The sequence below is a fragment of the Heteronotia binoei genome, chromosome 18, assembly GCF_032191835.1.
Source record: "Heteronotia binoei isolate CCM8104 ecotype False Entrance Well chromosome 18, APGP_CSIRO_Hbin_v1, whole genome shotgun sequence".
In the NCBI taxonomy this organism is placed as follows: domain Eukaryota; kingdom Metazoa; phylum Chordata; class Lepidosauria; order Squamata; family Gekkonidae; genus Heteronotia; species Heteronotia binoei.
Genome location: NC_083240.1, coordinates 45,296,385 through 45,324,006, shown reverse-complemented (window position 1 = coordinate 45,324,006; position 27,622 = coordinate 45,296,385). Strand labels below are relative to the sequence as shown.

The window sequence follows — 27,622 nt, the reverse complement described above, 5'->3', positions numbered from 1 at the left end:
CACATGCCTTGGTTAAAAAAAAAGTTTCTTCCTAGTATGTCAGTGTGATGTAGCGGTTAAAGTGTCAGACTAGAATCTGAGAGACTCAGGTTCAAATCTCCACTCTGCCATGGAAGCTGGCTGGGTGACCTTGGGCCAGTCACACATTCTCAGCCTAGCCTATCTCATAGGGTTGTTGTGAGGATAAAACAGAGGAGAGAAGAATGATGTAAGCAGCTTTGGGTCCCCACTGGGGAGAAAGGGGGGATATAAATAAATAAAGACCTTGACAACTGTGCAGGGGAGAGTTTGGGTGTCACAACTGAAAAGACCCTGCTTCTTGTCATCTCAGATCTGATTGTAGTGAATGGAAGAACTTGGAGCAAGGCCATAGCAGAAGACCTCCATGCATGAGGTGGTTGATTTGGGAAGAAAGCCCTTCCTGAGGGTCATGGTCCACACATTGGCAGACTCTGTGTCTTTAAACTTGGATCTGCCCAGGCCTCAGATTCAGCAGGAGCTCACAGGTGCACAGCTCCTGAACCTTTCTGATGCCCCGTCTCCTCTCCACCTATGTACCTTGTCCATTGAAAAGTAGGTGCAGCTGCATCTGGATTAGGAGAGCGGCAGCCAGCCAGCCACCAGGGGCTTTGCCACGCCCCAGCAGCCCTTATTTCCCCTGATTTTGGGTGGCGGGTGGCTTGCTGGCCTTTTGACTAGGAGGGGGGTGGCCCAGGAGTGCCCCAGGCAAGGGAGGCCTGCTTGGGCTGGCTGGGGTCAACAGGCTTTGTTCACCTGGGGTCTCCTTTCTTGCTTCAGGTTGCTTTTGGCTGGGGGGGCATATGCTAATGAGTTATGCTAGTGAGCTCCGCCACCTATTTTTCTACAAAAAAACCCCTGGATCTGCCCCAATCATGTCTAAAGGCCTGGTGGGGGAATTGCATATTGAAATGCAGAAGAGGAGTGCATGGCCAGAGCAGCTGAACATTCCCCTTCCCTGCTGCATCTGTTCACTCCAGCCTAGTGGTTAGAATGTTGGAAGGAGGATCTGGAAGACCCAGGTTCAAGTCCTCCCTGTGCTGTGGGAACTAGCTGGGTGACCCTGGGTCAGCCGCAAACTCTCAGACTTACCTTCCTCTGAGGATAAAATGGAGCAGAGGGGATTGATGTCAGCCACTTTAGGTCGCCAATGGAGAGCAAGGTAGAGTATAAATTACCCCTTCCCTCAATACTCCTCCCCCCACCCTGTTTTGCTTAACAGTATTGGAGGAGAAGCTAGCCAGGGAGACAGATCGCAGGTGAGGAATTAAGCAGCATTTTTCACCACTACCCCTGTCATGTGACATCACTCCCAATGATAGTTAGCACAAATCATGTGTTTGCAAACCTTCTTGAAACAACAGTTTTCTGATCCTGATTTGCTGGCAGATTTTTTTTTCAGGGGTGGAATTTTAGCAGGAGCTCCTTTGCGTATTAGGCCATACCTCCTGATGTAGCCAATCCTCCAAGAGCTTACAAAAAAGAGCCTTGTGAGCTCTTGGAGGATTGGCTACATCAGGGGGTGTAGCCTAATATGCAAAGGAGCTCCTGCTAGAATTCAACCCCTGGTTTTTGTCTTTTCCGACCTTTGCACCAACCCATAGTTAACTTTCCTTCGCCCTGTTTTGGTGTGATATTGGAACTGAGCCCTTGAAACAGGCAGGAGGCTGTTATGTAATTAGTGGTGAAAGTTGGCCACCCTTCCACACTTTACAGCAAGTAGGTTCTTTCATGTAGCAGCCTCTTGGTCTATGGATTAACTGATATAATCCAGGGATCAGGTTTGTGTCATTTATATAGCTTGGAAATCCACATTCTCCATGTGTTCCCTTGTGCTTTCAGGTGACCCGGCAGTCTCCCAACTCCTACGTGGTCATTATGAATGGCTCCTGTGTGGAGGTTGACGTTCACCGACTGAGTGATGGAGGGCTTCTTTTATCATATGATGGTAGCAGCTACACCACCTACATGAAGGAGGAAGTGGACAGGTAGGCCTCTTCATCCCATTGCTTTGTGGTCAGTGGTAATAAACAGAGATGCAGTTTAATTTGCTATCCCTCTTTTCCTAATCTGTTTGTTCCCTCTCACTTTGGAGATGTTACTACCAGGTTTGGGTCCCATCTTTTCTAGCCTCCCTTAAATCCTAGAAACTTGGTATCTTTCTCTCCCCTCTTATTTGTAGTGTGATCAGGAACTGATAGGAGCTTTATAAAGTTTCAAACAAAGATATTTCCCAGCCCTGGAACACCAGGGATTGATCCTGAGACTTTTGCCTCAGCAGCCTTCACATTGTGACAGCCAGAATGGTGTGGATAGAATAGGGAGGGGCCGTGGCTTAGAGGCAGAGCATCTGCAGTTCAAAGAATCTGGCAGTGTGAAAGATCTCTGCGCAAGACCTGCAGAGCTGCTGGCTGTCTGAGTAGACAGTATTTGACTTTGGTGGACTCAAGGCAGCTTCCTGGGTTCATGTGTGTAAGTAGCAGACTTAGGGCCCTGGACCACCGGGGTTTAAATCCCTACTTCTGCCGTGGAATTTTGCTGGTTGACCTTGGCCTATCAAAAACTCTCGGCGTGGCCTACCTCACAGGGGTGTTGTGAAAAAATGAGGGCAGGTAGAATGATGTTCTAAGCCATTCTGAATCCTAGCTGGGGAAAAGAAGAAGATATTGAAGAGTGGGATATAAATAAATAAATGACTGCAAAAATGCAAATGCATATTCTACCTCGGAGAGCCTTTTCCAGATCAGCTCATCTGTTTTCTAGAAACTGCCCTGAGCTCCTTATTGGGGAGAAAGGAGAGTGAGAGAAAATTTTTAATATTTAAAATAGCAGCAACAAAAGCTCTGAACATCTGTTCTGGAACCCTAGTGTATTATATAGAATTCTTTTGGGTCATTTTCTGGAGTATGTGTTGTATTGCCAAGGTCTGATGAGCATCGCACTTGCAACTAAGAGAGAGAACTAGAACACACCCAGCACTGCTCCACTGCAGAAGAAAACTGAATAGTTGTAGAATGCAAGGTGTCATTCAGGGATAGTCACCTCCACTGCAGATCTTCTCATTCAGGAGCACCCAATAAGTGTCAGTGGAGCCCTGTCCCATTCCTGCCAATGCAGAAGCTGGGTGGCTTGGATTCGCCCTGTCACTGGCCATGATGAGGAAGGGAGCGCTACCTCTGGGTGAAGGGGATGCTAACATGTTTTTTAAGACATGGTTGCTGCAATTGCAGGGGAGTTAATTGGCCAGGTTGCAAGTAGCACCAGCCAGGCAGTGATGAGGATTCCTTTAGAAGTCTGTTCACCAGTCTGGGCCCTGACCCTGGATATACATTGGGGTCTCTTTTTCAAGAGTAATGCTTGGGGAAGTTTGCCAGGCAACTGTTTGACTTCCATCCCTAGTATGTGTCTGGGCTTGTCACCATCTTTATTTTTATTGTCCCAAGAGGTGATTGTGGCAACCGGGAGTCCCCATTATGATGTTCTGACTCCAGCATATTCTGGGATCTGTGGTGGTGTCACCCGCTTCCATGGGAGGTCTATCTACTGGGGGTTCCATTTAAGCTCTGGGAGCTGGCTGATCCTGACAGTCCATAAGATCTCCCAGAATGCAAAGTCCATAAGAGTTCAATAGGAAAAACGTGTGTTCCGCTAATAAGCTGTGATCTTTCCCTAAGGGAATTCTATTGGATGCAACTCCTTGTCTTCCTGCCTTTTATTGGTGGTTGTTTTCCCTTGAGTGAAATGTAAATTGGAAATTTACTGTGGTCTTTCCAACCAGTTGCCTCAACTGTTTCTTCTTATAGGTACCGCATCACAATTGGCAACAAGACCTGTGTCTTTGAGAAGGAAAATGATCCGTCCATTTTGCGTTCACCTTCCGCAGGGAAGCTCATCCAGTACGTTGTGGAAGATGGGGGACACGTGTTTTCAGGCCAGTGCTTTGCTGAGATTGAGGTAACTGCTTACAACCATGTGATAAATACTATTCATGCCAGCAAGAGTTTCTTAGGATCTGGTGGTTAAATATTCTCTTCTGGGCTGCAGTGTTTAAAACTTTACCCAACTGACTTAAAAACAATACTTTACAAATATGTGTAATCATTTAAAACTCCACGGGTAGAAGGTGCCATCATTCTTTTCTTTCTTACAAGGAGAAATGTCTTTCTTAAGATTAGGAGATTGCTTTGGTGCATCGTCTCAAATAGTTGAGGTAGCTTGTCTCAAAACAAGTACACACTTTCTTCAGAATTACTTTGCCGATGTAATATATAAATTAAAGCTCAGATAACTGAAATTAAGTGAATGACAGCCACATCGGGAGCTGGCGTACTACGTAAGTTCAGAGGTGTCGAACTCATTTGTTACAATCTGACCTAGTTGTAATTTTATTGGACTGGGCCGTGGGTGCCATAAAATGTAATGCCAGGTATGGAAGATATAAACTTTGTAAAGGACACAGGCAAACCCAACTAACAATAAACATGCTGTAGACATTTACAGTACTTCCTTGAAGTATCTCGCCTGCCCTCCCACTTCCACCATCCATTACTCAGTGACCAGCTGTGTTCGGGCCAGATAAGAGCCCCGGGTGGGCCAGTTCTGGCCCATGGGCCTATTGTTTGACACCCCTGCATAGTTGGTGAGTAGCTGTCTGGGAGATCACTGCATTCAGCCCTATCATGGGTACTCTCTAGAAGATTTTGGGCAAACATCTCTTCTTTCTGTGTCCCCAATCTTATATGAGGATGACACAGGCCTACCCTAGTGGGCTCTGTGGAGGATTACTGTGTATCAAAATCTTTTATGCTGACAGTACAGCACAAATGCTGAGTATGCATCGTGAGGGGTTTCTGTATATAACTGTACTGTAGTTGTATTCATTAGGCCTATTGAATGGTTTCTCGCATTCAGTTACAAGCAGTGGAACTTCCAGTGGGTTGAGTCTCTTCAGAATATACTGAAACCTGGAGACATCAGCTACGTGTGGCCTTGTTTTTATCGCTTGCAGGTGATGAAGATGGTGATGACTCTCACTGCAGCAGAATCAGGCTGCATCCATTACGTGAAGCGTCCTGGGGCAGCACTCGACCCTGGCTGTGTGATTGCCAAACTGCAGCTGGATGACCCCAGCCGGGTTCAGCAGGTAAGATGCTGGGGAATTTTTTTTTTAAAAAGTATTGTTCCTTAATTGTTAAGGAAAGGTGGTCTTCTCTTGTGCTCCTGTGAAATCTTCTGTTGCCAGAACACAGAGTATAACCCCTTCACCCTTGAAAAAAGGGATGCCTTCCAGAAATCGGGCATTGGGTGGCCTAGCAGGCAGCAGCACTTAGGTTCTCTGTCGTTTAAGCTGGAGACCACTCAAAACAATTTCAGCTCTTGCAATGTGAGGGCTAAAGGCTCCTCAGTTCCCCTTATTGTGAGGTAACAAGGGATTGAAGAAATTTTACCTCAGAGTAGCCAGAAATAGGATCTCTGAGATACTGAGGCAGCTGGGAGGGCACTGTAGTGGCTTGTTTGGAAAAGGCCAGTTTAGCAAGGCCCCCATACTCTCTTAAAGAAGGAATAGGAAGGGCTAAAAGGGGTGGGAGCCAGTGCTTGTCAGATAGGGAAGTCCATTAACAAGTGGTCAAAGTACCAAGGCAGATCATACTGAAGGTGAGGCAGCCAGGCTGCAGTCCCCAAGGGATGCTGCAGGAAGGTAATGTGTGATCATTCCTGAGAGAATTACTTCTGTCTCTTGTTATGTTGAGGTATTAAAAAATTTCCATTGCAAATGTTTTGAAAATATGCTCTATGTCTGTTTTGTAATTTCATCCTGTATACATCAGAGAATCATGTCCTTTCTGTTAAAGCACACGTTGCACAGGCATCCAAAAACGTGCACCTATAGTCATTGCACAGCCAAGCAGAGACCTGTTTTAAGAAACCTGCAGCACAGAGAACAGGAGAAAAAGAGGGCTGGATTGGCCAAAGAATGGAAATTCTACAATAGCTGGGGTGCAGGCAAGATCAGAGCCAGGCTGTGCAGTCTGAACTGCAACCAGGAGGCCCTTTATTTTACAGTCTCTACTGGGGGGATGTTTACATAGGAGCAGTAACCAATTCCATAAGGAAAGGGTGGAGCAAAAGAGAGGATTGGTGGAGCTGTTTGAGGTGTGGCCTAGGGGAAGCCTTTCCTTTGCAAGAGTAGTATAGCAGCTTGGAGATCCAGGTTCCTCTTGAGTTCCAAAAGGTCAGGTTTGCCAGCCTCCAGGTGGGGCCTGGAGATCTCCCACAATTGCGACTGATCTCCATACAAGAGAGCTCAGTTCCACTAGGGAAAATGGCTGCTCCAGAGGGTGGAGCCCATGATATTATACCCTGCTGAGGTCCATCCCTACCCTCCAGCCCCAAATTTCCAGGGATTTACCAATCTGGAGCTGGCAAGTCTACAAAAGGCCTTTTGTTTGAGACCTTCTGGAGTTGGTGGACTTGACATTCATTACTGAAACAATTTTGCACAGCTAGTCAAATACCGCCCAGACATCTCTTGCAGTGCAGTATGATAACAGAGCAGGGGCTGTGAGTGAATTTTGACAGCTCCCCCACCCATCCCTCGTGACATAACAGTGTCTTTGATTGGTCTTCAAGGCTGAACTCCATACTGGCGCGTTGCCACAGATCCAAAGCACAGCTCTCCGGGGCGAGAAGCTTCACCGTGTCTTCCATTACGTTCTCGACAACCTAGTGAATGTGATGAATGGATATTGCCTGCCGGAACCTTTCTTTAACAGCAAGGTATGGCTGGCTTCTTCTTTTCCCTTTAACTTGCACAGTATTGCACTAGAATGTCCTTGTGTCTTTACAAAAGAGCTTTCCTATTGGAATACAGTTTGCCTATCTCAGGTGTCGGAGTGGGGAGCAAAATCTAATGTTATATTGCACAGTTTGGGGAGCAAGTTATCTGCCTTCTCGGGCCTGCTTCACACATGCCAAAGAATTTATTCAAATTGAAAGATTCATATTCCCACCCTTCTCATGAGTACCTCAGGACCCTTGGTGGGGAATGACATTATAAAGACAGTATGATAGAACATTAACATTTTAAAATCATTTTTGCAGCCTGTGGGAACCGTTGGGATTCTGATTGGTTGGCACAGCTATAAAACGGCTTCTCCATCTTAAGATCTCTGTGCTGTGGTGGAAGTTGCCACCAAAGCAACATTTTTAAAAGTCTGCACTGTCAGTCAGAATCCCAGCTGGACAAAAGCCCCATGTGGCGATGGCTACTTTCTAAAAATACTTGGCAGGCACCAGATTTGGAACTCCTGCAATAGATAATATAAATACTATGATAAAAAAGGTAAAGGTAGTCCCCTATGCAAGCACCAGTCGTTTCTGACTCTGGGGTGACGTTGCATCACGACGTTTTCACGGCAGACTTTTTTACAGGGTGGTTTGCCATTGCCTTCCCCAGTCCTCTACACTTTCCCCCCAGCAATCTGGGGACTCATTTGACCGACCTCGAAAGGATGGAAGGCTGAGTCAACCTGAACCGGCTACCTGAACCAGCTTCCGCTGGGATCGAACTCAGGTCTTGAGAAGAGCTTGGACTGCAGTACTGCAGCTTTACTACTCTGCGCCACAGGGCTCTCAAAACAGTATGATAAGTCCCCTTAAAGCAATATATAACATAAAACGCTTTTTAAAAATCTAACCCCCCCCCCCCCTTCTGCTGTCTAACCAGCATGGATTCAACCTTTACTCAGATTGCCCCTAAAGCTCTCTGGAGAGGCTCTGTTGGGCAGCCTCACCAGAAAGCCTTTTCCCGGAGGCTGTTCCAGAGGCAGAAGGAAGCCGCTATAAGGGCTGGAGCCCACACTCTTGATGAATGTACCTTGAGGGCAATGAGGAGGCAGAGTCCTGAGGAGGAAGATTGAGGCAGCTCCCGGCTTTGACTGTTCTTTCATAAAGAACTTCCTGCAAATAGAAATCCTGAGCAGCAGAGAGAAAAAGGGCAACCTCTTTGTGTGCGACCTTATTTTCCTTTTGGAGGGGGCTGCCGACATCTGGTAGCATTCCAGTGAGTGTTATAATAACTTATAATAATAATAACTTTTATTTCTATCCCGCCCTCCCCGCCTAGGCGGCTCAGGGCGGCTAACAACAACTTACACATTAACATAAATAATAAAACTTTAAATTTAACAATTAAAATTAAACATATAAAAACCAGTCAGTTAAGTTAAAATACATAATTCACGTTACACTATATATATATAAATATATCTGGCAGCAATAAAACTGTTATGGCGCTGGTTCTGCCAGTTTAGATAATCTTATAGATGGCGGTTCTTTGTACCAGGCAACTCAGCAGTCAGTGTCATTATAGGCTTGTCTAAAAAGGGCGGTCTTGCAGGCCCTGCGGAACTGGTCGAGGTTTCGCAGGGCCCGCACTTCCTCCGGAAGCTGGTTCCACAGTGCAGGTGCCGCAACTGAAAAGGCCCGTACTCGTCTAGCATTTCCACATTCCACATCCCCGTCTAGCATTTCCACATTCTACCATCTCTTTGCTCTCCACCTGTGAACCAGCCCTGCTGTGGTGGGGCATTTTAAATGGCCCCGTGGAGATTAAAACCTTGTTGAGTGAATTAAAGGAATGTATTAACCACTAAATTATAGTGCTGAATGATGACTGAATATTCCCTTAACTAAATCTATATATACTGTTAGCCACCGAGGGACTTCCGGGGGCTGGAAAATGGAGAGCTGAACTGCCTCTCATAAGGGAGGCAGCTGGAACCTCTGTGGGGGGGGTAGAGAAGGCAATCTAATGCCTACTACCTAGTTTTCTCATTCAGAGAATAGTCCAAGAAACGCTTGGGAAACTTGGAGGAGATTTACTTTGGCGGAAAGGGAGCTCCGGAGGGGGCTGCTTTGAAGCTTTGAAGAGTCTCCGGCAACAAGTGCGTTACATCGTCTGCAGAGGGTCTCCAGAGTCATTAAATTGATTTAAACTCACCAGGATCCAGCACCTCTATACTACAAATAACATCTGGATTACTATCAGGACGGTGCCTACTTGGATAGCCACTGCAGAAGGTATTGATTTTCATCTTTCACTTCGGGACTAAAATAAGGATTTACAAAAATAATTAAAAAGTGGCAAAAAGACTATAGCATGCTTATATAAAGAAGAGGAGGAGGGGTGAATTTGGAACTATTTAATATTAAAGAACAGAGTTTAAAAGTGAAAAAAGCAAGAATGTTTTGAATACTTGCGGTTTCTGAAAAACACCCCCATCGTCACAGCATTGCTGGTCAGTAGAATTCCACAGGAAGTGACTACCAGCGAGAACGGGACTTGGAGGCAAGAAAAGCAGGAAGTAACCATTGGAAGAAGGTCAAATTGCAAGTCAGCCAGCTTACTTTAGGACTGAAAAAACATAGAAAAACATCGGCGGCCATTAAAAGAAGGGCAAAATAATTTTTTTTTTTAAGTCCTTGGGACTTTAAAAATTGGTGGAACTGGTATATTTGAACATTATAAACTTAATCCTACTGGACAGTACTGTTGAAAGCAACTATAGAGGCCTAAAAAGGAAGAATTTTTTTTTGAAAAAAGGGGTAAGAAAAGTCGCGACCGCCATTTTGTTTTTAAAAAATTGAAATATTAATATCTCGGCTTGGGGAGCCCCTAGAGCGGCGATTTTAGGCTCATTGGAAAGAGCAAGTCCTGCTCTTTTAAATCTGATACATAGTTTTCAATTTGTTGAGATCAAATTTTCGAGCATTTTTTTAATGTCAGATCACAAGCCAATACGTACAAGGGCCATCTCAATGGAAAAGATGCAGGAGCAGTTAGAGGCCGTGAAAGCAAGGCTGATTAAAGGAATGAAGGAGCTCAAGAAAGAAATTAAAAAGGACATTAAAGCTAGTACAGTAGCTCTAGAGAAATAATTTGAAGACCTTAAAAATGAAACTGTAGTAACATCAAAAAAAGTGGATGAGGTGGAGAAAAAAGTAATAGAATACGATTCCACCTTAAAAAATGTGCAAGAGAAAGCTGTATTACAGGACTGTAAATTGATGGAAAACCTGGTACGTCTGAGAGGAGTACCTGAAAATGAACATGATCTGAAGGACTATATAATAAAAATTATTGTGGATTTTTTAGAAGATGATTTAGAAACATCAAAATACCAATATGACTATGTGTATAGAGTCAATTCCCTTTATGTCAAGAAAAATAAATTACCAAGAGATGTAGTAGTAAAATTTGTGACACGGGACATGGTGGGAAGAAGTATAGCCAGAAGCTTTGAAAAGAACTTTGTGGTGGAAGGCAGCATAGTGAGGATTATGAGAGAGCAGCCAAAGAAAGTACTGTCCGATAGAAAGACTTATAAAAAATTTATAGGAAAACTACAGGACAATGATATAAGGTATAGATGGATTTTACCAGAAGGTTTGAGTTTTGAACTCCAAGGCAGAAGGATTACAATTACAAGTGTACAAGAACTGAGAAGATTTTTGGAAGAACTTAAAGAATTTGGCGACACAGCTTAAAGAAGAAAACATAATGGATTACAAATTATTATCTTGGAATGTAAATGGAATAAATTCACCTCAAAAAAGAAAAGCAACATTTCAGTGGATTAGAAAACAAAAATGCAACATAATTTGTCTACAAGAAGTTCACATTAAACAATTGGACTATAAATTTTTATGGAATAAGCAATTGGGTTTGGAATTTCATTCATTGGCTAAACAAAAAGAGAGAGGTGTACTTTTTTTATATTAAGCAAGAATTGGAGCCAAAAGAAATTTTTAAAGACAATGATGGGAGATATTTAGCAGTGGAAGTAACACTAAATGCAAAAAATACACTGCTGGGACTATATGCACCAAATGGTGCGAAAGACTCTTTCTTTAAAGAAATAATGCAACAGCTTGACCAAGTGTCATATGAACAAATTATGATAATGGGAAATTTTAATGGTACAATTAAAAATACATTGGATAGATGGGGGAAGAAAAAAAATAATAAGGAAGGGAAACTGCCAAAATCTTTCTTTGAATTAGTCAAACAAAAAAACTTGGAGGATTTATGGAGGAAGTTCAACTCTGAGGTATGGAACTATACCTTTTTCTCAGCAAGACATAACACTTTTTCAAGAATTGATATGATATGGTATACAAAAGACTTAGGACTTATAACTAAAAAAATAGAGATTCTTCCTAAAGTAAGAGTAGACCACAACCCATTAATGTCGATTAAAAAACCCAGTCAATTAAAAAAACAGAAGGTGGCGGTTAAATGAAGATCTACTACAAAAGAAAGAAATAGTGACATCTCTAAAAAAAGAAACTAAAGCTTTTTTTTCAAATAAATGAAACTGAGGACATGGACTTTTTAACGGTATGGGAAGCATATAAAGCAGTGATGAGAGGTATTTTAATTACATTGAATAATAAAGATAAAAAACAAAAGAAAATCAAATGTTAGACATTCAAAATGAAATAAAGAAAAAGGAAATTGAATTAAGGAAAAGACCCAGGAAGAAAAAAATTATTAGGGAGATTACAATGCTTCAGACACAATTGGGACATCTGTTAAACAAAGAAGTAGAGTGGAACTTGAAAAGACTGCAACAGAAATCTTTTGAAGGAGCAAATAAACCTGGTAAATATTTGTCTTGGCAATTAAAAAAAAAAGAAAAGAGAAGTTAAAATTATAAGCAAAATAAAGGTTGGTGGAAAAGAAATTGTAGATCAAGAAGGAATAAAAAGGAATTTTTTAAATACTATGCCAAATTGTTAAAAAAATTGAAAATAAGTAAAGAGAAGTTGGAGGTATATTTGCAAAGAATTAATGTGACTCCACTGACAGAAAACATGGACAAAGTTTTAAATGATCCAATAGAAAAAATGGAAATTGAATCAGCAATAAATGTAATGAAAATGGGGAAAGCACCTGGTCCAGATGATTTACAGCAAAATTTTATAAAGTCCTCAGAGAAGGGTTAACACCCAAACTCCATAAATTGATGAATACTATAAGAATGGAGGGGAAAGTACCGAATACGTGGAAAGAAGCGGTAATTTCTTTGATTCCAAAGGAAGATAGAGATTAGGGTTTGTAGAATCTTTCGGGATCAAGTGCCGTGTTCTACTGGAGAAAGTTTTCCTTCCAGACGTTTCGTTCTCAGCTGCGGAGAACATCCTGCTTCGGCTGCAACGCCACTGAGGATGTTCTCCGCAGCTGAGAACGAAACGTCTGGAAGGAAAACTTTCTCCAGTAGAACACGGCACTTGATCCCGGAAGATTCTACAAACCCTAATGATGTTACCAGCCATGAAAACCTGAAATCTTTGAAGATAGAGATGTCACTGATGTAAAAAATTATAGACCAATTTCGTTATTAAATGTGGATTATAAAATATATACGAGAATATTAGCAGAAAGACAAACAATTTTTGATGAAGTTTATTAAAGAAGAGCAAGCAGGATTTCTTCCAAGGAGACAAATAAGAGATAATATTAGAACTGTTGTAAATATTGTAGAATATTATGAAAGACATCCTGAAAAAGAAGTGGCGCTATTCTTTACGGATGCAGAGAAAGCTTTTAATAATTTAAATTGTGACTTTATGTTTGCGGTGATGGAAAAATTGAGATTGGGAGAGAATTTTATTAGAATGGTGAGAGCAATATATACTGAACAATGGGCAAGACTTTGTATTAGTACAGATTTAACGGAGTATATGATGATCAGCAAAGGAACAAGACAAGGTTGCCCTCTATCTCCGTTGTTGTTTATAATGACTTTAGAAATTTTGCTGATGCAAATACAGGAAGATAAAGAGATAGAGGGACTGAAATTGAAGGGATTTTCCTATAAATATAGAGCATTTGCTGATGATGTTATGTTCATAAATGAAAACCCATTAAAAGTAACGCCACTGCTCTTGAGTAAAATACAAGAATATGGAGAATGGGCTGGATTTTATCTAAATAAAGAGAAATCAAAAAATTTGTGTAAAAATATGAGAATTGAAAAACAGAAAATTACAGAGCTCAACGGAGTGTGAAGTTACATCTAAAGTAAAATATCTAGGTGTGGAAATTACCATGACAAATATTGACTTGTATAAAAATAACTATGAAAAGATATGGCACAAAGTGGAAGATGATATGTTAAAATGGAATAGACTCAATTTGCCGTTATTGGGAAGAATAGCCGCAATAAAAATGAATATTTTACCAAGAATAATGTACTTGTTTCAAACTATTCCGATTGTGAAGGACAATAAACAATTTAGTAAATGGCAAAGGAAGATTTCGGAATTTTTGTGGGCTGGGAAGAAACCAAGAATTAAAATGAAAGTGTTAACAGATGCTAAAGAAAGAGGTGGATTTCAACTACCAGATTTAAAACTTTATCATGAGGCAGTGTGCTTGGTGTGGATAAAAGAATGGATAATGTTGTTAAATAAAAAACTTTTAGCATTAGAAGGACATGGAAACAAATTTGGGTGGCACGCATATATGTATTATGGTAAAAGTAAAATGGACGGCTTCTTCTCACACCATTATATAAGGAGAAATCTGTTAAATACGTGGATAAAATATAAAAAATATGGAGATGAGAGAAAGCCGTTGTGGATAGTGCCAACGGAAGTAATAAAAATATATGCTGAAGGTGAAGGAAAGTGGCTATCATATGGTCAAATATTGAAAATCCAAGGTGGTAAAATCAAATTAAAGAGGGAAGAATTAAGTAACAAATATGATTGGTTTCAAATTCAACAAATTAAGAACTTGGTGGAAAGTGACATTAAAAGTGAAGGAATAAGAAAAGAGCAAATCGAATTGGAAAAAGTTCTGCTTGGAGACAATGAAAAGTTGATTTCAAAACTATATAAACTATTACTGAAATGGTCTACTGAAGATGAAGTAGTAAAATCTCAAATGATAAAATGGGCAATTAATGTTAATAAAGAAATACAGATGGAAACGTGGGAATATTTGTGGAAGAACTCTATGAAAATTTTGACATGTTATAGTATCAAAGGAAACTTATAAAATGATGTACAGGTGGTATATTGTCAGACAATGGAACTTCAAATTAGGCAGACTTCCATTTGTTACAATGTTAAGACTTTATTTGATAGTTCATAGTTTCTGAGCGTGGATACATTGGAACTGATACTCTCTCCTAGAGCATAGATGTTTTAACTAGATGCACATCAAAGGTTTTCTAAACAAATCTACATTCCCACACTTGAGTGCTACATTTCACACATTTGCTTTCCCTTATCTCATTGTGGTTCCCATTCTCACAGGAACAGCCTTGCTAGCTGTCCCTGAGGCATTTTATCTTCAAAGGGTTGTTGCCTTTGTTAGTATCAAGGACAGGAATTCACAGTAGGGTTAGTAACAGCTTCACTTCTACTTTGATATGCAAGGTTTCTATTTGGGGTTAGTAGTAAATGTTAGAAAATGGAGTCAGTTAAGTCAAGCAACACATTGCAGTTTGAACACAGCATCATATCATAGTATGAAAGCTTTCCAGTGTCTGACATATATGACTCCTAAAAAGCTAGCAAAAATGAACAATAAGATGCCAGATAGATGTTGGAAGTGTAAAGAGCATGAAGGTTCTTTCTACCATATGTGGTGGACTTGTGAAAGAGCGAAACAGGTTTGCCAAATGATTCAACAAGAAATTTCTAGAATCTTGGGATATGAATTTAAGAGAACTCCAGAGACTTTCCTATTGGGATTACAAATGGAGAAATTTCCAAACGAAGATAGAACTGTTATTTGGTTCTTGCTTTCAGCTGCTAGGACATTATATGCGCAGTTATGGAAGCAAGATAAAATACCAGAAAAATGGGACTGGATTGTAAAAGTTATGTCATGGGGTGAAATGGACAAACTGACAAGAATCTTGAGAGACTATGAGTTAGAGGGATTTAAAAGGGATTGGGATAAATTTAGAAAGTACATAGAAAAAGAATGGAAAATAAAAGGACACTGGGCGATTTTTGAGAATACCACTTAGGTTTTCAGAAGAAGAAAGAAGATGAATTATAACAACTGGGTGGGACTTTATAAAGAATAAGAAATGGTGTTTTTTAATTTCTTTGCAAAATGATATATATTTTTTTCTTTTTATTTCTTCTTATTAAGATTCTTTTAAAGTTAAAGATACCTTTTGATATTAGAAGTTTAGGTAACTGACACCGGCGGAAGTCAAGATTTGGGGGGAGGGGAGGAGGGGAAAGTGTAATGTATGGGGAAGGTAGTAAGTGTTAATATTTTATTAGAACTGGATATAATTACCATATATATTACCAAATAAAATTGTGTTTAAATATACTGTTAGCCACCGGTGGCCCCTGTATGTGGGTTGCTAAATCCACAGATTGGGGCCACATGGAGGCTAAACAGTTTTCTGCACTCCCCAGGTTTGCAGAAAAAAATACATTTGAGTTGTCTGCACACATGCAGACAATCCTCCTCCTGTTCAGAATGAAGCTGCTACAGGCTGTGCTGGCAGTGGACTCCAGCAGCTATGCCAGCCCAACTGCAGTAGTGGAGGATGCCTGCTGTGGCCCAGCCGCAGTGGGCAAGGACACGTAACAGCTGCCGCAGCCAGGCCATAGTGGTGAAGGATGTCTGGCAACTGTGCCACACTTGGCAGCAGCAGAGGAGGATGCCAGGCTCATCCCTCCCCCTGCAAATCCCTCCCCCCCCCCTCACTGAGCCAGTCTTCACTTTTTTTATTTAAAATATTTGTTAGCCACCTTTCTTCCTTACGGCGCTTAAGGCGGCTTGCAGTATAGGTAAAATATATAAAATAAAATACATGAAAACGAAAATTTTAAATCACAGTTTGCAACTGTTAGTAATTTAATTCAATGCAATCCAACATAAAATCACAAATGCGTTCAATCTTTGCAGGGCACAGCCCTCAATCTCTAAGGGTGGTATTGAGAGTTGTTTTGTTTGTTCTGTGTACAATGTGCAACTCTGTTTCCCAGTCAATAAACAATGAATTTATTCAAACTTATATTTAAAAATAATCTGATCTCTCTAGATCTGAGTAAACAAAAAGTTAAATTTGTGCACGGTGCACTGGCATACTCCATAGGTAGCAGCCTACCCAGAGCTTTGCCGAAAAAGGGGAAGACAGATTTTGCTGAATGCTGGATCTGAGAGATGCAGAAGTTATGGGGTGTGGCTGGTTTATGTAGAAGCTATTCCATAGTCCAACACCTGACTTTACTACACCTGTCTGCCAAAGGCATGATGTACAGCACTTCTGAGCATCCTGAAGAATAAATTTTGTGCCATTTGTTTATTTATTTATTTATTCTGGGCATAGAGCCATAAAAAAAAATGCACAGCAGACCCGGCCGAATTGGCGAATTACCGTCCGGTGTCTAATTTACCATTTTTAGGTAAAATCATTGAGAGAGCAGTGGCGTTGCAACTACAGAGGTTTCTAGATGACGCTTCCGTTCTTGACCCGTGCCAGTCTGGTTTCTGACCGGGCCATGGGACGGAGACAGTGCTGGTCGCCTTGGTAGATGACCTCCAGCGGCAACTGGATCGTGGCGGTGTTGCGGTACTGATGCTATTAGACCTGTCAGCGGCATTTGACACAGTCGATCATCAGTTGCTAATGCGCCGCCTTGCCGATATTAGGGTTGGGGGGTTGGCCTTGCAATGGCTCTCCTCCTTCCTCTCAGGTCGGGGACAAAGGGTGGCCATTGGGGGGGAGCGATCCCAGAGACACACACTAGATTGTGGTGTGCCTCAGGGAGCAGTTCTCTCCCCAATGTTGTTCAACATCTATATGCGCCCCCTTGCCCAGATTGCCTGGAGGTTTGGGCTGGGTTGCCATCAATACGCAGATGACACCCAGCTCTATCTACTAATGGACGGACGGCCCGGCTCCGCCCCAGGGAACCTTTGCAGGCTGTTGCGACGTGGCTCAGATTGAGTGGGCTGAAGTTGAACCCAGCGAAGACAGAGGTCCTTTGTTTGGGTCGCGGCACTCTAGGAGGGGAAATAGCTCTCCCAGCCTTCGACGGCGCGCCATTGAAACCAGCGTGCCAGGTAAAGAGTCTGAGTGTTTTACTGGAGCCTTCATTATCAATGGAGGCCCAGATAGCAGCCACTGCCAAGTCAGCATTCTTCCATCTGAAGCGGGCAAGGCAGTTGGCCCCTTTCCTGGAGCGTCGCGACCTCGCAACAGTGATCCATGCAACGGTCACCTCAAGATTGGACTACTGTAATGCCCTCTACTTGGGGCTACCTTTGTGTCGGACCCGGAGGTTGCAGCTGGTGCAGAACGCGGCGGCCAGGCTATTATTGGGGCTCCCGAAATGGGAGCACATATGGCTGGGGCTGCGCGGACTGCACTGGCTGCCAATTACATACCGAGTCCAGTACAAAGTGTTAGTCATTACCTTTAAAGCCTTGTATGGCCGAGGACCAGCCTACCTGAGGGACCGTCTTTCCCCATATGAACCCCAGAGAGCACTGAGGTCAGTCGGAAAAAATAAAATGACTATCCCTGGGCCGAGAGAGGTCAAGCTCCAGAATACCAGAGCACGGGCCTTTTCAGTTGCGGCCCCTGCCCTATGGAATCAGCTTCCGGAGGAGGTACGGGCCCTGCGGAACCTTGATCAGTTCCGCAGGGCCTGCAAGACTGTCCTCTTCAAACGAGCATATACCGACTGCTGAATCGTTGTGAATTAAGGACCCGCCAGCACGGTCCTGTTTTAAGGACCTACATTAGCATGGAATGATCTAAACTGGCAGAATCAGCGTCAGAATGCCACCATCGCTGCCAGATTAACTTAAACTATGAATTCTTAAATATATTAACTGGTTTTTATAATGTTTCAAGTTTTATTGTTAAACTTAAAGTTTTTACTTATTATTGTATGCATAAAATGTTGTCAGCTGCCCTGAGCCGCCTAGGCGGGGAGGGCGGGATACAAATAAAATTTATTATTATTATTACATTATTCTTCAAGGGTAAAACTACATTAGCTAAAACTGAGGGGGGAAATGCACATTTGGAGATTTTCACAAGAATGTAAATGCAAACTCCCAGGCCTACTGTGTCAAAACTTCCTAAACAGTGATTGAAAATTAAAGCCTACAACACTGCATAATCTGCAGATTTAAACAACGAATGTATTGTTTCCAGAGTTCTTTTGTTAGGGAATTGTGCTTGTTCAAATTGGTTTTGAAACTGGCTTAATTTTGTGGTGTGAAGACATGGCTGTGGGAATCAAATTGTGAGCATTGTCTTTTGTTTTTTGCTGGAACCAAGGTGAAGGACTGGGTGGAAAGGTTAATGAAGACCCTGAGAGATCCCTCCTTGCCTCTCCTAGAGCTTCAGGACATCATGACTAGCATCTCTGGGCGGATCCCACCCAATGTAGAGAAGTCCATCAAGAAGGAGATGGCCCAGTATGCCAGCAACATCACCTCTGTCCTCTGCCAGTTTCCCAGCCAGCAGGTGAGGAGAGCCATACTGGTGGTCCTGTCCTTTCCTCCACAGTGGCCAGTCACATATGCCTAGGAAGGCCACAAGCACATCTTAAATAAGTATCCAGGAAGGATAGGTCCGTATCCACCTTTACTCAGGAATGGATGATGATGATGATATTGGATTTATATCCCGCCCTACGCTCTGAATCTCAGAGTCTCAGAGTGGCTCACCATCTCCTTTACCTTCCCCCTTCCACAACAGACACCCTGTGAGGTGGGTGGGGCTGAGAGGGCTCACATCAGCTGCCCTTTTAAGGACAACTCCTACGAGAGCTATGGCTGCCCCAAGGCTATTCCTGCAGCTGCAAGTGGAGGAGTGGGGAATCAAACCAGGGTCTCCCAGATAAACGTCGGTGCACTTAACCACTACACCAAACTGGCTCTGAATTGCGCTCATGTTATTCTGGACTGGATTTGACATGAAGCTACCTTCTATTGCATTAGACCATTGGTCCGTCAGAGTTGGTGATATCTGCTCAGATTGGCAGTATATCAAGTTCTGCACATTTCTCATGAGGCACACCTTTATGATGTAAATCAAACAAGGTACTGTATTGAGACATGTTACAGCCAAGAAGCTTCTTGAAAGAACTGACCTCAGAGGGTCAGTCCATACAATTATACTGTTACCTTAACCGTTACCACATAAGCAAAAGTTGGTGGGTTAGCAGAGGTTCAAAATCAAGGTTCAAAACATCTTCCCAAGAGAAGAAAGGAGCCCCTTCTGGAGCGGTGTTCTAAAAGCAGAACATGGGAAGCACTGGCACAAGAGATAACATGTGGCCTTTATAGACTAAGGAGGAACGCAAGCTTTTTTGAGTATTCTCTTTGCTGTCCAGGGCAGAATGATTACATATATGTTACTGTCTGGGCCATTGCGCTCCACAGCCTCCCGGCCCCTGCGTGTCCTGGACCTTGCCAGGCCCCTCGGTCGGCGGCGGGAATGGATCCGCCACTGGCCGCCTCTTGGAGAATCCCCCCATATGCTTCGGAGCCCACCTACTGTCCTGCCTGGTGGTGGGCGTCCTGTGGGATCGGTGGAGGAGCCAGCTGGCCGCCACCAAAGCTTGTCGGCGCCTCTGCCCGCCTCCGGAGTGGCGAAGATGCTTCCCCCAGCTGGGAAGGCGGGGAAGAGAGGGAGACCCCACAGACGGCCCAGAGGCCTCCAGCCCAGCTGCGTGCAGCAGGTGCCACGTCCCCTGAATGGGCCTTAGAGGGCAGGGCCGGCTGCAGAGGAGATAGAAGGGAGTGGGAAGAAGCGGAATGGGGGAGAAACGTCACCAATGGCCTGGAAAGGCTGGTGGCAGACAAGCACACCAGGGAATGGGGAATGCGGGATGTTGAGGGCACGGAGGTGTAGAAGGGATAAAAAGGAAGCAGTGCTAATGGTCGATGAGAAGGAAACGGAGAGCTCATAGGCTACGACAGAGAGAGATCAAGTGCCTGACTCCGGGGAGGTGGCGGCGGCGTGCAGTAACGTCCACCCCCCTCCTAGTCTGAGACCACAAGCGCCCTTTGCCTCCTGACGCCCCTAGTCGCAGCACAGCCACCCCAAGGGGCGGGGCTGCTGGGGGAGGAGTTCACAGTTACACAGCCAAACATAGAGCAGGAGCTACGGGTGCAAGCACAGCAAAGCATAATATCAGACATAAGTTCATGGCGAGATCTGATTCTTGACACAGTGGCTCTTCAGGGTCTCCGGTAGAGGCCTTTCACACCATCAGCTACCTGATCTTTTTAACTGGAAATGCTGAAGTTTGAGCCTGAGACCTTCTGGAACAAAAGCGGATGCTCTACCCACCAAGCCGTGGCCCCTACTCAATTTCATGATGAAATGACGTTTCATTATGCTTTTTATGCTGATAAATCCATGTTGGAAAACGGAAATAATCATGTCTGTCTCTAATGTCTAATTGTAGGTAATATTGATCCAGGTGGGAAGCTCTGTTGACCTGAAGGAATAGATTCAGTTGGTGTCCAGTGGCACCTTTAAGACCAACAAAGACCAACATTATGAATAAAACTTTGTTGGTCTTAAAGGTGTTACTGGACTCCAACTTTGTTCTGTAGATAATACTTTTATTATTTATTTATTTTTCATCTGGCATACCCCCAGGGACAGTTACTGGCCTTCCTTTTAGTGTTATGTTGTTTTTAATAACTTTATATTTGTAACTTTATTTTAATGTTCAAATGTTTTAATTATATATATTTATATATTGTAGCCTTAAAGACCCCGATCAGGTGGGAAAACAGCATAAGGTTTTTTTAATAATAATATTTTTTATAAAAATATAAAATTGTACAGCTGTATACCTAACAATGACATCTGGGATCCATGGGATATTTAACTTTACACACATCGAAGTCTGTATGCATCCAAGGGATCAAAATATACCCCCTGGAAGTTCCCATTTCTTCCTCGGTGCAGAAGCAGAAGTTCAGGCAGGATCAGGCCTTGCTGTTTCTGTCACAAATAGCTGCTCTCTAGACCCTGTTTGAGTGCTGACTCTCCTTCCTTCTCTTTCTAGATTGCTAACATCCTGGACAGTCATGCAGCTACCCTGAACCGGAAATCAGAACGCGAGGTCTTCTTCATGAACACCCAGAGTATTGTGCAGCTGGTGCAGAGGTGAGTTTAGGATGAGCACTGTGCGGAGGCCCCACTGTCAAAACTTCTGGAGTCAGACTCTCATCTGCAATCAGGCAGGGAACATATTTTGCCCAGCTAGTGGTGCTGTGAAAATTAGAATTGATCCCATCCCCCAAAACTACACCTTCACAAGGGAACTTCTGCTAATATGGTATGGAGAACATAACTGAGGCAAACCCACATAATCCAGGCACATTGTTAGATATTTCAAGACTCACTGCTTTTAGTGAAAGCTGAGTGTGGAATATGTGTTGGCTTTCTTTTTTTGCTGTCCATTGTAAGTTCTAGAAAATAAAGATTTGGGTGATATTACTTTGATTAATTCCAGCTGTGTCTTATCGGACCCGTTCTGCAAGTGTCAGTCACAGGAATTAGAACTGGGGGTTACTCATGATTTGCTCAATTTATTTCTGCCATGAAGCTTGAATTTTGGGGGCTGGAGAACATGACAGGGGCTGTATCTCTCTCTGAGTATGTGCATGCTGCAGCAGAAAAGCCCAAGAATGAAGAGTAGCAACTCCTGTGGTGTTGTTGCAGGTACCGGAGTGGCATTCGAGGGCACATGAAAGCCGTGGTCATGGATTTGCTCAGGCAGTACCTAAAGGTGGAAACTCAGTTCCAACAAGGTAGGTCTTGTGCAATTCATTATTTGGATTTTGGTCTCCATGGAAGGTGGATATTTGCCAATATAGGATAGCAGCTTGGATAGCAGCTTGGTTTAACTATTTTTCTTTCCAGGTTAATGGATATAGGTGAACTTAAGAAGAGCCATACTGGATTAGACCAGTGGTCCATTTAATCCAACTTCTTATTTGACACAATTGGCCAACCAGTTGCCCTGGAGGGCCAGCAAACAGGTCATGGAAGCCAAAGCTTTCTCCTGATGCTTTCTCCTGGTATTCAGAGGTTTAATACCTGTATATAATGGCAAACCAAAAAAAAAAGTCTGCCGTGAAAACGTGAAAGTAACGTCACCCCAGAGTCCGAAATGACTGGTGCTTGCACAGGGGACCTGACCTTTCCTTTCCTTTCCTTTCCTTTCCTTTCCTTTCCTTTCCTTTCCTTTCCTTTCCTTTCCTTTCCTTTCCTTTCCTTTCCTTTCCTTTCCTTTCCTTTCCTTTCCTTTCCTTTCCTTTCCTTTCCTTTCCTTTCCTTTTCCTTTCCTTTCCTTTCCTTTCCTTTCCTTTCCTTTCCTTTCCTTTCCTTTCTTCTTATCTTTAGTTACTGTGGCTCATAGTCAAGGGAGAGAGCAGCTTAGCGAGGCAGAGCTGCAGTTATCATCCCCACATGGTGATGCAATTTCTGACATGACCTAGAAGTGATGGTGTTGCAGTAGAGTGATGTTCTAGCGCTCACCTCAAAACTCTGTGGTTTCCATAGAGTTTTGGGCCAAGTGCTAGAGAGTCACCTGTGGCACAATACTGTCACTTCCAGGTTGCACTGGAAGATGTGTCATTACATGGGGCAGTGATTCCCACCCCCAGTTGGCTGGCCTGTTTTTGCCCATGCCCAATTGAGCATTGATGGGCAACTGGCAGAAATATCTGGAGGTCTGGCAGCGTAAGTAGGCAAATGGTAAGCCCCTGTCCACCATGGACCTGATTAATCCTTTTAAAACCTTCTACGGTCTTAATCATCACTACATCTACCAGCCATGAAGCCACAATTTAATTATTAAAAAGTTAAGTACTTCCTTTTGTCCATCCTGAATATACTTCCCATCAGTTTTCATTGGATGCTCCTGAATTGTGTTGATGCGACCACCAGATGGCAGCCTGTGCTATTGTAGATTATTTACATTTTGGCGTCGGTCCTCACCGGAAATGGAAGATTTAACAAATCTTTCTTGAACGTTTTTCCATGTGAAACTTGTTGAGGGTAAACGAGAGAGACTGTACTATCTGGAAAGAACCAGCTTGCATACCTGTTGAGAAAGGCCATTGTTTTATCTAAAAGGTAGATTGCTAACTGGAGAGCCAGTTTGGTGTAGTGGTTAAGTGTGCAGACTCTTATCTGGAGAACCGGGTTTGATTCCCCACTCCTCCACTTGCACCTGCTGGAATGGCTTGGGTCAGCCATAGCTCTGGCAGAGGTTGTCCTTGAAAGGGCAGCTGCTGTGGGAGCCCTCTCCAGCCCCACCCACCTCACAGGGTGTCTGTTGTGGGGGAGGAAAGTAAAGGAGATTGTGAGCCGCTCTGAGACTCTTTGGAGTGGAGGGCGGGATATAAATCCAATATCTTCATCTTCATCTTCTTCTTTCCCAAATCACTGTGATTTAAGACCTAATCTATTCTCTTTTGGCCTGGACTGCTCGCTGGAAAATGGGTATAGTTGTACCTGTTGTGAGATAAACATCAAGCTTCCAAGCAATGTATCCTGCTACTCTTCACTGTATTAACGACTTTCAGTTTTAAAATTAATTTTATGTTGATTTATACTGCCTTAAGTCTTTAGTGAGAAAGGTGGACTACAAATAAATATTTGTGATTGCTTCTGCAAAGTACCTTATTAAATTGATGTAGAACACATTTCTTGTTCTTTCCACTATTCTGAGATATCTGTGAGAAGTTCTGCCCCAGTGTCTCTTGTATGGTTGTGTTTTAGAGAAGTAAATTTTAACAGAATCAAATGGGAGGGATAATTGCCTGCATCAGTAGAAGGCACATAAGTTCAAGACAGAATCTGAATTTGCCAGATTATTCAAATTGTTCTAATTTGTCACTGTAGGTGCCTGTTACAAAAATTCCAGGGAAGCAAACCCATTAAACGTACTGAATATGTAAAGCTGCCATGAACAGTGTAAGACCACTGGAACGTCTGGTTCAATGTGGTCTAGTCTGCTTGGCGGCAGCCGCTTTCTGGCAGAGAAACATGTTTCTCGGGACCTGCTGCTGGAAGTCAATTTAGGTGGAGATGCTGGAGATTGAGCCTGGGACCTTCTGCATGCACAGCCTGGTCTGTACTGCTGAGCCACTGTCCCCTGCTTTTGCCTCACAGAATGAAAAAAAGAGAGCAAAACCAACAGCAACTGAGAAACTGCAACGCTTGCTTGATTCCTGATGTGAATGGGCAACATATTTATGGCTGCAGCAAATGGTGTCACATCCTGTTGATTTGACTTGTGCTGTGAAATTTGGCTTCAGCCTCCATGGGAAAAGGTGAACTATAAATAAATAAAACAAGTTTGAGTCCAGTGGCACCTTTAAGACCAACAAAGTTTAATTCTGCATAGAAGCTTTTGAAATCTTAACGTCCAATTTAAGCTTACGAAAGCTTCTACCCAGAATTAAACTTTGTTCATCTTAAAGGTGCCACTGGACTGAAAGTTTGTTCTGTTGCTTCAGACTAACACAGCTGCCCGCCAGTGTTCCCTCTAAGCTGCAGAGTCTTGTGAGCAAAAATTCTGCTTTGTGAGCTACTGGTCTTAAAGTTGTGAGCCACTGGCATTCAAGTTGTGTTTTCCTGCATAAATTATTGTGCTCTGGGGCCATTTTTCCTGAGCTAAGACAAAAATGTGTGAGCTGGAGGCTAAAAATCTGTGAGCTAGCTCATGCTAACTCAGCTTAGAGGGAACACTGCTACCCACCTAAATCTATAAATAAATCATCCTGGAATTTTATCTCTCTCCCTCCCCCTCCCCTCCATCTGCCCATTTTGAATCGTCCAGTACTCTCTTTGGCCACTGGGTGGCAGAAATGCACTGCTAAGCCTGAACTTCTGAATTTGTGCAGAAAACGCTGCCTCCTTCTCTCCACCTTGTGATCCCCTTTTTTGAGAATTGGGAGATTAATTTCCACTCCAGATCAGTGTGGCAGATGACCTTGTAATGGAAAACCTTGCATTCTGGCACTCTTTAGGGGCCTTGACAGGTAGGCGCCCTGACTTCAACGTTAAGCCTGGCTAAGGAGGGAGGTGGGTCATTTTCAAACTCCCCACCTGCCCATCGCTCCTTTCTCAAGAATTTGCATTCTGAGGAGCCCCTGTTGGTTGTGAAAGGCGCTGGGGCATATTTTAGGGGGTGCTGTCAATTTACATGGGGTCCCAGGTAGGTTTCTTTTTGCGTGAGAACCAAGTGTCTTCCCAGTAAAACTCTCACCTCTTCCCTGTAACTGCCTGTTGATGAGGAAAGGTGGGTATGGAACCATTGACTTAATCCACATCTTGCATTTACATTAACACGTGTATAAAAATAAACCCAGGGGCTGTGCCTCAGTGGTTGGAGACCTGCTTGGCATGCAAAAGATCCCCAGTTGGGCCCTTGACGTCTCACGCAGCAGGTATTCAGCGGGCAGGAGACCCCGGGGAGCTGTTGCCAGGCAGAGAATGCTGGGCTGAGCCAGGCGAACCAGGCAGCTTCTGTCGTGCTGCAGGTTGTCCAGAACCCAGAACGATCAAGAACCGCAGTAGAATGAACAGCCCAAGCATTTCTAATGGGGCAGGATTGTAGTCCACTGTAATGATTATTGCAGGTATCACCTGCTTTTGCCACATTGTCCCGAACTTGTCATCCACTTTTGGTATTGTTTGTGGTATATGATGCTGTTCACATTGTTTTCTAATCCTAGTCCTATTACATTGTTCACAGTTGTTTTATGCTGTTTGCTTTTATCTTCAAAATATCCTGTCATCCTACTTGAGTCTCATTGAGAAAGGTGGACAATACATAAAGCAATAATAATATGTCAGTTTATATAGTGGGTGGGAGAGCAGTTAGTTCCTTATAGGCAGACATTTCTGGGTTCAGTTGGCTGGTTTTGCAGGTTAAAGGATCTGCAGAAGCAGAATTGGGAATGACCTACCTCTCAAAAGGGACAATGACTGTTTATTTATTTAGTTCATTTATACTCCACTTTTCTCTCCTGATGGAGATCCAGAGAGGCTTACATCATTCTCCTCTCCATTTTTAAAGTTTAGTGTAGTGGTTAAGTATGCGAACTCTTATCTGGGAGAACTGGGTTTGATTCCCCACTCCTCCACTCACACCTGCTGGAATGACCTTGGGCTAGCCATAGCTATGGCAGGAGTTGTCCTTGAAAGGACAGCTGCTGTGAGAGCCCTCTCAGGCCCACCTACCTCACAGGGTGTCTTGTGGGGGAAGAAAATAAAGGCTGCTCTGACTCTGAATCAGAGAGAAGGACGAGGTATAAATCTATGGTCGTCGTCTTATTATTATTCTCACAACAACCCTGTGAAGTAGGTGAGACTGAGAGATCTCCAGTAAGTTTCCATGGCACAAGTATTCAAAATTGGGTCTCTTAGAAATTCTTAACCACTTCACCACTCTGGCTGTCAGCAGTGGGCCGGCAGAAAGTCCCTGTCAGGTATTGGGGAATAACACTGGAGAGCTGCTACCAGGCAAGACTGGTGTGATTCAGTAGAGGGCAGCTCGTGATGTACAGAAGGAACAACTTTTATTTAACCATCAAGTCACAGATGAGTTATGGTGACCCCCCCCCCAGGGTTTTCAAGGCAAGAGACGTTCAGAGGTGGTTTGCCATTGACTGCCTCTGCATCTGGTATTTCTTGGAGGTCTCCCATCCAGATATTAGTCAGGATTTAGCTTCCAAGAACTGACAAGATTGGGCTAGCCTGGGCTATCCAGGTTAGGGCAAGAAATGGTATTCAGTCTAATTTTAAAAAGCCTTGATAAGTCAATTTAAAATCAGCAATGAAACAATTCAGAAAATGGACCCAAAGTCTGGGAGAACAAGCCCATCTTCATCTAGCACCTGAAAGATGACTCTGTAACTGCCAATTTGACTTTAATGGGGAAGCACTGAGGTGCCACCACTGAAAAGGTCTCCTCCCTCAGTAACTACCCACCTAACCTCTGGCAAAGAGCTTCAGCAGATTGGCTTCAGTTGTCAGGTGGGGTTCATACGGAGTCATGCAGTCCCTTGTGGTGGCTACTGGACCAGTTGTTTCTCGAGGAAATTATTATGGATTGTCTCGTGTAGAAACTCCTAAAAAGCTGCAGAGAGCTCCACAGACCTGAGGAATTCAGTTTGAAAAAAAAAATTCCGTAAGGTTGGATCCTAAAGCGTATCCAAAAATGGCAGCAGGTCAGAACTGTGGCTAGCATCACAAGTAGTCCCAAAGTCATGGTTCCCCTTACTGAGATGTATTCTGCTCTCACTCTGCTCTTCTTTGCGGGGCTTCTGTCGGATTTCACACTATCTGCCCCGGGGCTGCAACTCGCTCCGCCTCTTTTGCGCAGCAAACAAGATCCTCTTAAAACCGGTTTCTGTTTGCCACACGAAAAAGGCGAAGTGAGTTGCAGCCCCGGGGCAGATAGTGTGAAATCCAACGGAAACTCCATGGAGAAGAAAAGCGTGAGAGCAGCAGGAGGCTAGTGGAGAATCGGTTGTAGTCTCTCTTTCCTGCATATG

General features: G+C 43.4%; 1 protein-coding gene across 2 annotated transcripts in view; it reads left to right on the top strand.

Annotated features, from left to right (window-relative positions):
* Positions 1-27,622, top strand: part of ACACA (acetyl-CoA carboxylase alpha) — a 291,537-nt gene that overhangs the window by 76,525 nt on the left and 187,390 nt on the right. For both annotated transcript variants that reach the window (XM_060259542.1, XM_060259543.1), the window contains 7 exons: positions 1,861-2,006; positions 3,822-3,972; positions 5,027-5,161; positions 6,649-6,795; positions 18,360-18,548; positions 21,112-21,212; positions 21,771-21,859. In XM_060259542.1, the coding sequence (XP_060115525.1) occupies positions 1,861-2,006; positions 3,822-3,972; positions 5,027-5,161; positions 6,649-6,795; positions 18,360-18,548; positions 21,112-21,212; positions 21,771-21,859 (958 nt within the window). The remainder of the gene's footprint in view (positions 1-1,860; positions 2,007-3,821; positions 3,973-5,026; positions 5,162-6,648; positions 6,796-18,359; positions 18,549-21,111; positions 21,213-21,770; positions 21,860-27,622) is intronic.